This window comes from Eutrema salsugineum, unplaced genomic scaffold (assembly GCF_000478725.1).
Source record: "Eutrema salsugineum unplaced genomic scaffold, Eutsalg1_0 scaffold_5, whole genome shotgun sequence".
NCBI lineage: Eukaryota > Viridiplantae > Streptophyta > Magnoliopsida > Brassicales > Brassicaceae > Eutrema > Eutrema salsugineum.
Window position 1 is genome coordinate 11,117,467 of NW_006256612.1, and position 11,794 is coordinate 11,129,260.

Consider the following 11,794-nt stretch of genomic DNA (forward strand, 5'->3'; position numbering starts at 1 on the left):
AAAGTTTCAATGTTTTATAGATAAGTGACATCACAAGTTAAAAGCTTTTTAGAGAAGAGAGAATCAAAACTCCTTTTGGTTCGGAAACAAAAATGCGATTTGCATGCAGATCTTCTTAGCATGCCTTAGAATAAAACTTTTATTAGTTCAAAAGAGTCTCTTTCTCTGCTATTCCTCCCCATTCTCTTATCCTCTCTTCCGCCATTGCAGCCTGCCAAAATATATCACTCAAACGTTAGAACAATCGGTCAAGTGAGATCTTGTTCTATCAGTCTTAGTATTTTGATTCCTTACCTCTTTCTCCCAATTGGTTTTGCAGATCATCCATGTCAGGACTATCGATTGAACAAATGTTCCGGTCATCATCCCCCACCAGATTCCCTGATCAATATAAGTTTCCATAACATCAAAAACTCTGCTTTTTCTTGTCCATTAAAAAAAGGTTTTTAGCTAGATAAATAATTTGAAATTTTTTGATTACCATTACTCCGTATTCAAGCTTAAATCCCAATAATAGACCAAGTGGGACTCCGAACAAGTAATAGCAAGCTATGTTCACATACGCAACAACCGCTTGCCATCCCGCTCCCACAGCCACTCCTGCATAAATAATCGAATTTTATTAACTATAACTATGCCACATTCCATAAACCATTTTTCCACTCATATCTAAATAGTTTTTAGTTTAAAGTTTATGTACACTCGCATAGTATCATCAGGCCCCAAAAAAAAAAAATATTGAGGTTCTTAGAAATACAGTAAAACCTCTATAAATTAATAATGTCGGGACTATGATATTTTATTAATTTATCGTGATATTAATTTATCTGTAAATTAATAATTATTAATTTATAGAAAAAATCAGCTTTCTATCTATAATTTTCTAAAAAATTTATTGGAATAATGTTATATTTTAAAATTTAACAAATATCGTAATGTAAATTATGATTAACAATTATAACTATCGCAATAAAATAGTTTTTAATACCATATCGGATTGTCCATGTAAAAATATACATGTTCATGAGTTTAAAGTTTTTTAAAAAATCATAACTATTATCTGTATTATTGATGATAAAATTGAAAATAACACTACAACACATTTAAAAAATATTTACAGGTAAAAAAATCAATTATCACATCAAAAAATCATCATAAATTTTGAATGTATATTTTAAAACACCAATAAAAACTAGTGATATAATAATTATAGAGATAAGATCCAATGAAATTTCACCCTTAAAGTAAAAGCAAACACATTAGCCATATTTTAGAATATTATATTTATATATATTTGCATAAATATATATATAATTATTAATTTATATTTTTGTTGGGATCATATATTTACATAGGGATTTCAAAAAAATTATTATCTTTTTATTGTATCGAATTTGATGGAATTTTACATTGCCCCGACTTGGGACCAGTAAAATTTATTAATTTAGAGTGATTATTAATTTATCGAGTATTAATTTATAGATGTTATACTGTATAATGATGGTGGTTTTTTATGAGAAATACCAGATAAGACAGGTTGAACATTGTTGATGACAATGCAGAAGGCAAGCATTGGTGTGAGTTCTCTAACCACATTCCTAACTACTTCGTCTTCTACAAAGAAAACAGGGTACTCTTCTCGGAAGAAGATTAGGATTGCAGCTATAACCATCCCGATCGCTGTCGATAATATCACTGCCACGACTAGAGAGAACTTGGCCGTTCTTGGGTGGCTAGCTCCTAGCTCATTTGACACTCTCACACTGCCAAAACAAAACAAATTAACGTATTATTAGCTATATGTGTAGATATTCGAAAAAGTTAATTATCACACGTGTGTGGATTGCACTTGAGAATTTACCTTACTGCTGCGTTTATCCCAAATGATACCATAGCTGCCCATCCCAAAATGTTCATGCTTCATTTTAGGTAAATAAATCAATAATTAGATAAAGTTTTGTAACGAAGAGTCTGAGATTTTGAATATATCTTATTCCTTATTACACTCAGTTGAATCTATTAATTTTGTAATGAATAGACGTCTATGCAATCCAGCAAAATTAGTTTAAAAAATGTGTGAGATATTTGAATCGAGTATTTGACTCTAGTGGCTACCAAAGACAAAACAAAGAGACCACTACGCACGTTGGGGTCTACTCTCTTTTTTTTTGTTTCTCGGTCACGGGGATCTACTCTTATTTAGAGAATCTTTATAATATAATTTAAAGGGTTAAATAAATGAAAAGATAACAAATCATGTAACGTTAATTAATGTTGAGAGTAAATGATTTAATTTAAGAGATGTGTTTATTTGCAGAAATATAATACCATATGGAGAGTGCAGCTACGGAGACTTCAGCATTCTTCAAATATCCAGCAAATAATACGAGTGCCATGAAATACCAAACCTCCAAACTACAGAAGCAACAACCCCCAAAAAAAAATATGAATTAATCGGTCAGACCAGAAAATAACCGTGAAAAAAATGCTATAAACTCACCAAATCATGACAGCAGAAGCCAAAGACAGTTTGACAAATCCCCACAAATTGTGAAAAGCCTCCCATGTGAGTCCAGACCAAGCCTCCCCACATGTACCACTAAAAATATACACAAGTTGTGCCACAACGATGAACAACCACGACGTGTTAAGCACGAAAGCTAAACCGGGAAGTCCCCACTGGAACCTAGACATGACTAGCCACGTGAGGAACGTGTGGGTCACAAGAGCCACGCCAGAGATTGCTGCCATGGCCATGATCTTGCTCTGCGATTGCAAAAACTTTGCGGTAGGGAAATTGATGGCGTAGGCGAAGATTTGTGGGATCATGTAGATGGAGAAAAGCCCGGCCATGGCCGAGATTGCAGGGGTTTGGCCTATGAAGGTTAGGATTGGAGCAGCGAAAATATAGAGTAGAGAAAGGATGAGAGCGGTTGCGGTTAGAATCACCCACGAGCGTTGTAAGTAAACGCCGAGCAGTGATACTTTTCCAGCTCCAAACGCTTGTCCGCATAGCGTTTCCAACGCACTTCCCATTCCAAGCTAACCGTAGATAAAAATTAACGGCCGTAAGAATTGTATGAATTTGGTTACAAAATACTAATACATAAGTCACACTTTTATCATTATAAATTTTATATAGCTACTGTAGATTCTAACATTAGTTTGAAATTTTGTTTTTAAAAATCGTTAAAAATAACTTATCATATAGCCCATACTTTTTTTCTCGTTTCAAGTGAATTGGAGCAGTAAAGATATAGAGATTATTATGAGCATCATATCTATACTTAATTAAGACATAATTTTTATTTATAATAATTATACAAACTTTAATTGTACAAAAACTATCATAATATAATATGCAAAAGATTAAGTTACATGCATACCATGATACCAAAGGAGAAACCGGCGATGACGGAGTTCTCGATGGAGACGGCGGCGAGGGCGATGGTGCTAATATGTCCGGCGAAAACTTGAGTGACAGCTCCGAGAGAGAATTGGGCCATCGAAGTGAAAATGGCCGGGCCGGCTAATTTCCATAGTTTCTTAGACTCAATTCTAAACTCTCTGATGAAGTCTCCGACGCCGGAGATCGGCGGGATATCGACGGCGGTAGAGGAGAAGGAGACAAGCGAAGATGCTCTGCTTCCGACTCCCAAATAATCCATCAATGCTTTCCGGGTCGTCGGGTCAAGTTCCTCCGTCGTCGAGAGAAACGGATCCATGAAGTCATTATCTTTCTCCATTATTCGACAAAGAGATAGAGAGATAGCTTGCTTCGAGTTAAGAAGAAGACCGATGATCTTTTGAACTTTAGGTATCAATAATTCATAAATATAGATACTATAAACTCCTCTTTTCTTTTGAGGGGTCTCTTTTTTTTTTATTGTGGCATCTATCGATCATCTATGGGTCTATTAATATACAAGTAGACTTTGTAAGTAGGAGTTTTTGGAAGAGGAGTAAAAGACAGCTTCAGGCTTGGAAGTTTTTTTTTTTAAATCAGACAGCTTTACACCAGTTAATACTTTGACTTAGTGTTCCACAGTAAAGATTTTATGTGTCTGTCCAGTGTTGTATAACTGTCATACCAAATCAAAGAGTAAAGAATTGATAAGTTATCGCACGGCTAGGCTAAACGCCTAAACATAAAATAAAACAAATTGGAAAAAGCAAAACACGGTAATAATAATGCATATATATATATATGGTTAGAGAAATATATATACTACAAGTTTTTTTGATTTGTTTTTCTGAACTGATTGACCATTAAGAATTTAAGATCTTTGTTTCGTGGACTCCATGTGCCATTTTGCTACGTGCATACGTGCATAGCAATTAATGTGGTAGATTTCGATATCCCGAGAATGGTAAACATAAGAAAGATAATTAGATTAATCTACTTATATAAATCTAATTGGCTAATGTAGTATATAGTTGGCTCATTAGAGACCCAATGAAAACTTAGTAGACTAACTAAACACACAATGAAAACTGCATAGGCCCATATAACTTTCCAATGGCGTTTTAGCACAATAGCAAAACGGGAAGATAGCAAGAATTTTTTCTTTTCTTGTCAGTCACTCAAGACTTGATTCAAGATTGCAAGGTTTCTTTGTGAATTCCCTTTTTTATATATTTATTACTGGTAATGTGTTCGGTAATGAAAAGGTTCAATCAACGAGACACTTTAGTTTTCAATTGTATACTCCGCAAAAAAAAAAAAAAAAAAATCCCATTCAAGAGCATTTGAATTTTGAACAATGTTTAAAGAATATTTTAAGAAGGTCCCTAGAATTTTTAACACTACAAATAACTGTTCCTTGTAGATGAGATTAATTCTAATAATTCTAACGCAAGAGTTTTTCATGCTCAGGATAGGTTGATTATTAGCTGATTTAAACATAAATTCTATTAGACGAGATATCGTCACGCTCACGATGAGACTCAGATTACATCGGTGCGACGAGCTCATTATGATTAAAGAGCTTGTTTCATATCCATCAGGTATAGCAAGCTGTCATTTCGCCCATAATAAGCTTGTCGCCACAAATCACAAGAATCACATTCATCTATTGCATTAGAAAGATATTACACCTTTATCATAGATATGAGATTCCTCTTTGATCTAATATAAAACGACTAAAGATTTTTTTTTTTTTTTGGTCGAAAAACGACTAAAGATGGTATATAAATTAGTAATGATTCCTATGTAGGCAGAGGCAGCGGACACAAAAACAAACAAACAAAAGATTAGCCCATACAATTTGTATAGACAACGCCCCTATTAAATTTTTGTAATCTAGTAATTTGTATTTTCATGTTTTTTAGGCCATGTCATTATTCACGATCAACAAAAAACAACTATATATGTTTTAAAAAATATTTATATTAAATGAAAATAACGTTGGTTCATTTCATGATGAACAAACATTTACAAAAGTACTCCATAAAGAGAAAGCAGTAACTGGTAGGTTTTACATTACATACACAAGTAACAGAACTTGTTACACAATTGTAAGGAAAACGAGAAATAGAGTTCTTGAGAACTCTTAAAAAGGACAAAGAGAAGAAGACAAAAAGGCATACTCAATAATAGTCAATACACACAACAAACAAACGAGAAAGCCCTGCACTTGATCAAGTTTCAGGATGAGTTGTTGCTCGGCCTCTTTCGCTCTTGCTAGTTTCCGCGAACTTTAGGCTAGCGGTATGTAAGTTTTTAGCTTGCTCTTTAGAGTTCCACTCGGAAAGGTAATAGTCTTCTTCAGTCACTTTCTTGGAGGAAGGTCCACAAAACATACCTCCCCATTGTGGAAAGTAAATAAAACATATTGGTAAAGAACACGCAATTGACATAATCCCCATCAGTGTTATACCCGTCTCTCTCGAGTATGTTGATCCTTTGAAGAATATCAATTGAGTTAAAACCGCACCTACATTACCTCCCGCACCTGTCATTCCTGATATCACTCCAAGAGATCTGCATAACAATATATTGGTTAATTAGTCTAGTTTCAATAATTACAATTACCATGTGAAATTTTTACAAATCTTTACCTTCTAGAAATAAAAGGAACGACGCCAAAGGTAAGACCACAAGAGGCTTGGACGAAGACAGAGAAGATGAGCATAACAACTATAGACCATGTCAAGGAAGCAATTTGGCCAAGGAATGCACACAAGACACCTCCTACTGTTTGAATAATCCACCAAGACCACAACCTTCCTCTCATACCAAACCGTCTGGCTATAAGATCGGAGAGAATTCCTCCTCCGGGTCTAGCGAAGAAATTGGCCAGACCAAAACTCGCAGCTATAATCCCGGCCGTGTTGAGGTTTAAGTGGAATCTATCAAAGAAATACTCAGCGATGATGTTGTCGATGGTGAGCTCTACTCCAAAACAATAGCCATATGCTAATGCTGTTATCCATCCCCTATAGTTGCTGATCCCATGTGTTATCACTTTCCCCACTTCATCTTTCTCCTTCTCTCCCGATTTGTGCATTGCCCAATAATCTCCATCAGGAAGATCCTTTTATTATTTTTTCAAAATACAAAAAAAAAAAAAAAAAAAAAAACTCAAACGCATTAGTGATATGATCAATCAGTAATTGTCTATATCTAACGGACCATTGGTACTAATTTAATCGATTAGAGAATCTACTATATATAGGTTGACCATCCAAAAAAAAAAAGTATCTCCACTACTATATTAATCAAACCAAACCCAAATAGAATCTTTTAAACCGTTATTATTTAGGGAATATGTATGTACTTTCTGGTGTAACTGATTAAACGATTAGTTTTCAAATTCATGCTCTGTTTCTTGGTAAACAGAAAACAAGTATGTAAGAACAGTTTGTTTTTTTTCTTTTGAATCCAAGTTTAACATTTATTCAAAAAAAAAAAAAAAAACTGATTAAACAATTGGGTCAAGAATTAAGAGAACCGGATTATTATAATTAATAAACCGGGAAAACAGAATTAAACCGGTTACCTGGCCGAACAAGAGAACGGCGAAAGCAGAGAAAGTCTGAAAGAGGCCAGGGATGAAGAAAGCGATCCTCCAAGCCGTGAATTTTGTGGACCCCATTTTTCGGATCGCCGAGAACACGAGCGGCATGATCAGCTGCGTCGCGCCTCCTCCGAGATTACCCCAACCGGCGGCGATTCCGTTAGCCGAACCGACGACGGGACCGGAGAACATAGAGCTCATCCAGAACTGCGTCGAGACGAAAGTGGCGAGCGAGAAGCCGGCGAAGAATCGGACGAGGATGAATCCGATCGGAGATTTGATCCCGGAGGTGAAATAAACGGCGGGAGCGGTGGAGAGGGTTAACGCGGCGGAGGCTAAACGAGGGCCGAAGAGGTCGCAAGCCGTGCCCATGACGAGACGAGCGAAGACGGAGCCGGAGACGGAGGCGATTCCGGCGTTTCCGATGTCGGTGGCGGTGAGATTGAGGTTATCGCGGATGATTGGGAGGAGAGGAGGAGCTGCGAAAGTGGAGACGAAGCAGCAGAAGAATTGGAACCATGAGAGATGGAAAGCTCTCATGTGAGGCTTTGCCATGGAGAATAGCCGGAAAGTTGTTGATTTGTTCTCCGCATCCACCGGAAGTGCGAATCTCCGACCGGTGGTGGTCCCGGCTTCTCCTCCTTTGCCTTCGACCTCCATTTTTGTTTGAGCTTTGAGAGAGAGTTTGGAGGGAGGGAGTGAGATTCAGGTGGAGTTTAAGGAATGAGAAGATTTTTTGAGGAATCTAAGTGTTTGAGGTTATGAGTATATATAGAGGAAGCTGTGTGTAAAAGGCTCTGACATTTTCGTGATGATGCATTCTTTTTTTATGTTTTCTAATGGATGCGAATTCTGGTTTTGATTGGATTAATTCGGTTTAGGAAGCGTGCATGGAATCTAATACTGTTCGGTTTAGAACATCATTATGTAAATTTTAAAATTATTCTGTAACGTCCAGTGAAAGTTTATTTTGGTTTAGATTAGGTTGATTGTGATTTGTGAGATACAATAGAAGAATAATTCTAAGATCGAGTGTTTCGACTCAATCCGGATCAACCCGGTTTGGATGAAGTTTACTTGCTTTTTGAAACTCCTAAAATAAATCTAAAATGAAAATAATAAAGTTTGAAAACTATGAAATCCCTTTCGTCAGGTGTAGTTGTTGATCATGTTTGGGTTTATATATTGTTTATGAGTTTTTATTCAAAAATAATGTTAGTTTTTTCTTAGAAATGAAATCCCATTTCGAAAGTGTGCAATGTAGGGGTGTAAGTTTACCAGATATATCAATGTCGTCTTGTATGTTACATATATACAAAACTATTTATCGTAATGTGGGGAAAATAGAACAACTCATCGTAGATATATGTTGCATAAATGATATAAAACGATCATCGATGTTAGTCTGCAAATAATTAGACTCGTATGTTGTAAATGGTATATCATCATTTTTAAGATTTCGATAATGAGATAAAATACGACAAAAAGTTTGAAATACAGTAGTAAGCTTTTGTCATACAATCGATATTTTTGGGATGTGTATGAATACAAAACTCTAGTAGATATAAATAGCTAGCTAACATAAATCCACAGTCGGTTATTCCGATCTACAAGTATGCAAGAAATTAAATAGTATTCTTTCTTTTCAATGTAAATGTTGTTTTGACATTTTTTACTCGAATTTTGATATAAATTAAACTCATACACATAAACTGATTCTTGAACCTAATAATTTTTGTTTTCATTAATATCAAACAGGGGTAAATTAGATCAAAATTAAACTGAAGTTCTGAAATAAATTTTAGTTTACACCAATATACAGAATAAACGACATTTACTTTAGAACTGGCGGAATCGTGTTATAATCTCTATATATACATCCATATAATGTTGTATAAGATTAAGGTGCAGTAAATTCATTCTTATGTTGTTGTCAATTGTCATTGAATATTTATATTAGTCGAGTAAGAAAAACTCAAAATCTTAGTAGTACAATTTTCCAAATATTTACTTCTGATATTTTAAATCTTATACATATATTTAGATATTAGGTAGTTGTTATACTTGTTATATAAATTAATAGTAATGTTCAAATATTTACTTCTGATATTTTAAATCTTATACATATATTTAGATATTAGGTAGTTGTTATACTTGTTATATAAATTAATAGTAATGTTCGAAGTCAATACTTTAGAGTTGAGACTCGGGGAATAGTAGCTTCTTTTAAGCTCTTTAACCATGGGAAAGGTAAAGTCCTCGAGACATCAACTTTGGCAAAGTCTTAGCTACAACAAAATGTTACAATACTTCTCAACTTGTTTATTTCGTAAATTCTTTGTCTACATCTTTTGTATGTAATGATTTTGTTACTGATTTATGAGGTTTATTAAACAATCTAAAAGTATCAATCAAACAGTCTATAAATAAAAAAGGAGAACTAATTTTAAAATTTGTAAAAAAATTAAAAATTAAAAATCTTTTTTTTTTCTTTTTGAAGTTCATCGTTTCTCTGAATTTGATAGCCAGCCTAAATGTCATACCAAAACATAGTGACATTACATAGAAAAAAATAAAATTTATATAATCAGTGATGTTTACATAGAAAAAACCAAAATTTATATGATCGGTGAAAAATGACTTTATGTTATTTATTATGAAATAACAAAATTTTAGATATATCTTCAAAAAGATAAGATTATCATTTTTTATTTTCAATTATAGTTTAGTGTATTCAATTTGTTTTTTTTTTCTACAAACTATGTAAATAAATTATTCATAGTGATTGAAAAAAAGTTGATTGTTGTGCCAATACATTTTGCCTTGATATGTACTTGTTGAAGCTTTCATAAACGATCATTCAGAGTGATTATCCAATTTTTTTGTAATATGTGTCCGCTGTGTAATGAATGTTTATTAAACTACCTCTTAGTATAAGAAATAACAGCCTCAAAAATACTCATTAGCTGATGATACAATTAAAGAAGAGGACGTATGATCTTATTTACCGAAAAAAGTAAAGCTAATTTACTAAGTTAAGATATTTCATATACGTATCTTACTTTTTATAGATCTTCCTTAAATTAGTTTATTTGAGTTTAAACTTATTCATAAGGTTCATAACCACCAAGTTTATGAACATAACCATTTGAATACTTGGTTGAAGAATTTAAAGCAGGCCGTTTATTTGGACTACTTATAAAAATAAAAATAAAACAGGAACCTTGATTACTTCGTAAATATTCTGTGGGTCCCATGGCGGACTTGTTGTTAATGTGTGGAATCTTGGGAGCGAAGACTTGGCATCTCCTTCACCTCTGGACCTCGTTGGAATCCTATAAATGTACTTCTAAACTTCGGAGATAGATTCTCTCTCTATCTCTCTTTGACATTTCAACATTTGTAAAAATACTAATTTACCCTTTATGGTTGTATTCTAAAAAATGACATCAGAGATACTTCATCAAAATTATGAACCCTCGTTTTTTCCCCTCAGAAACAGTTGAGAGAAGAGACAATAAATTTTAAATGATCTTGTTGTAAGCAAATCTGATCTTACCTTTTCAGTTGACAATTTTTTTCTTCATTAACCTTTCGATATTCCGTAAAAGTTGTTAAATATTTTAACTTTTTAAGATGTAGGGCATATTTATCAGAGAAATTCATAAAAATTTCTTAAATAATATTTAATTATAAATAGAAGAGAAAAAAGAAATATATTTTTTCTATAAAAATAAGTCAGAGGAACAGAAAGAGTAAAGAGAGAAAGGAGAGAGAAATCAGCTTTTTTCTTCTCAAGCCAATCGATGTACGCCACATCATCACAAGAAACTGATCCTTAAAATCCTTATTTAGGGATTGTTTCTTTATAAATCAGCTATTTTTGATTTAATTTTGGGCTATTAAATCAAAAAAAACCTATTAAAGATCCTCCAATAAACATGGTCTAACTTTTTAAAATCACCGTAACTAGATTTTTTTTTGTTTCCTCCAATCACTACACTTGTCAAAAGTTATTGGATTATTTTAAACTAAGCTCCGTACCTTAAATTTTACGGTACTGTTCAGTGGGCCTGGTGATGTTGCAAAGAGTTTACTTCTTTTAAAATGATGTTAGACTTTTTGTCTTACATCTTGCATGATTAATAATGCTTGGGATCAATTATAGTATATTTTTTTACAAGGATTATAGTATTATTATTTCCCAGCTGCATATTCCAAAAGTCGTCTAAATTAATTTTCAAATCAACCATCTGAGTGAATCTCTCGAGAGTAGAATAAAAACAAGTTATCCAACCAAAAATAAATAAAAGCAAATTGAATACCATTAAGGTCAAAAATAAACCTGGGTGCACGATTGATATAACAAGATGAATAAAAGTTAAAAAGAAAAAAAATTTCTATAATCTCATACAGTATTACAATTAGATTGACAATGACGTGATATAGACATGAATCAAACCATGGTCAAATCAACATTGGACTATTCTTATTCGACATGAATTGGTCCTTCACCACTGGTTTTAGATACTTTCTTCAAGACATGTTCTTCTCACAGTTAGTATATGGATGGAGCCCGCGAGGCCGGTTTAGTTGCATTCGAGGAATTTTTATGCCGATTTTCTTTGGTTATAAAATTATTGCACATTATAGGGCAATACAGAAAAACTGTGGTTTAGACTTACCAGCTTTACATAGAAAACTGGAAAAGTACATGATCAATTATCTATTAATGCTTTGTATGTTTACGGGGTTCGATGAAACTAATACGGTAA

At 33.6% G+C, this 11,794-nt stretch overlaps 2 protein-coding genes across 2 annotated transcripts; both read right to left on the reverse strand.

The window, feature by feature from the left end:
- Window positions 1-142: 142 nt before the first annotated feature.
- On the reverse strand, window positions 143-3,856 carry LOC18993574 (protein DETOXIFICATION 31). Its single transcript, XM_006417108.2, has 8 exons — window positions 3,387-3,856; window positions 2,501-3,042; window positions 2,329-2,415; window positions 1,862-1,918; window positions 1,525-1,763; window positions 482-600; window positions 295-381; window positions 143-211 (listed from the first exon to the last, which is right to left on the reverse strand). Exons 1-8 carry the CDS (start codon window positions 3,744-3,746, stop codon window positions 143-145), a joined length of 1,560 nt encoding a protein of 519 aa, XP_006417171.1. The 5' UTR covers window positions 3,747-3,856.
- Window positions 3,857-5,455: 1,599 nt separating this feature from the next.
- Window positions 5,456-7,743, reverse strand: LOC18993575 (high affinity nitrate transporter 2.5). Its single transcript, XM_006417109.2, has 3 exons — window positions 7,002-7,743; window positions 6,061-6,536; window positions 5,456-5,983 (listed from the first exon to the last, which is right to left on the reverse strand). Exons 1-3 carry the CDS (start codon window positions 7,677-7,679, stop codon window positions 5,641-5,643), a joined length of 1,497 nt encoding a protein of 498 aa, XP_006417172.1. The 5' UTR covers window positions 7,680-7,743; the 3' UTR covers window positions 5,456-5,640.
- Between the last annotated feature and the right edge of the window lie 4,051 nt (window positions 7,744-11,794).

Excerpts from the sequence above, each read along its gene's own strand:
- LOC18993574 (XM_006417108.2), bottom strand. The coding sequence starts at position 3,746 with ATGGAGAAAGATAATGACTTCATGGATCCGTTTCTCTCGACGACGGAG. Across the intron at positions 1,919-2,328 it reads GTAGCTGCACTCTCCATATG|CATGAACATTTTGGGATGGG; the intron begins GTATTATATTTC and ends CCTAAAATGAAG. Across the intron at positions 212-294 it reads AAACCAATTGGGAGAAAGAG|GCTGCAATGGCGGAAGAGAG; the intron begins GTAAGGAATCAA and ends ATATTTTGGCAG.
- LOC18993575 (XM_006417109.2), bottom strand. The coding sequence starts at position 7,679 with ATGGAGGTCGAAGGCAAAGGAGGAGAAGCCGGGACCACCACCGGTCGG. Across the intron at positions 6,537-7,001 it reads CCGTTCTCTTGTTCGGCCAG|GATCTTCCTGATGGAGATTA; the intron begins GTAACCGGTTTA and ends AAATAATAAAAG. Across the intron at positions 5,984-6,060 it reads GTTCCTTTTATTTCTAGAAG|ATCTCTTGGAGTGATATCAG; the intron begins GTAAAGATTTGT and ends ATTGTTATGCAG.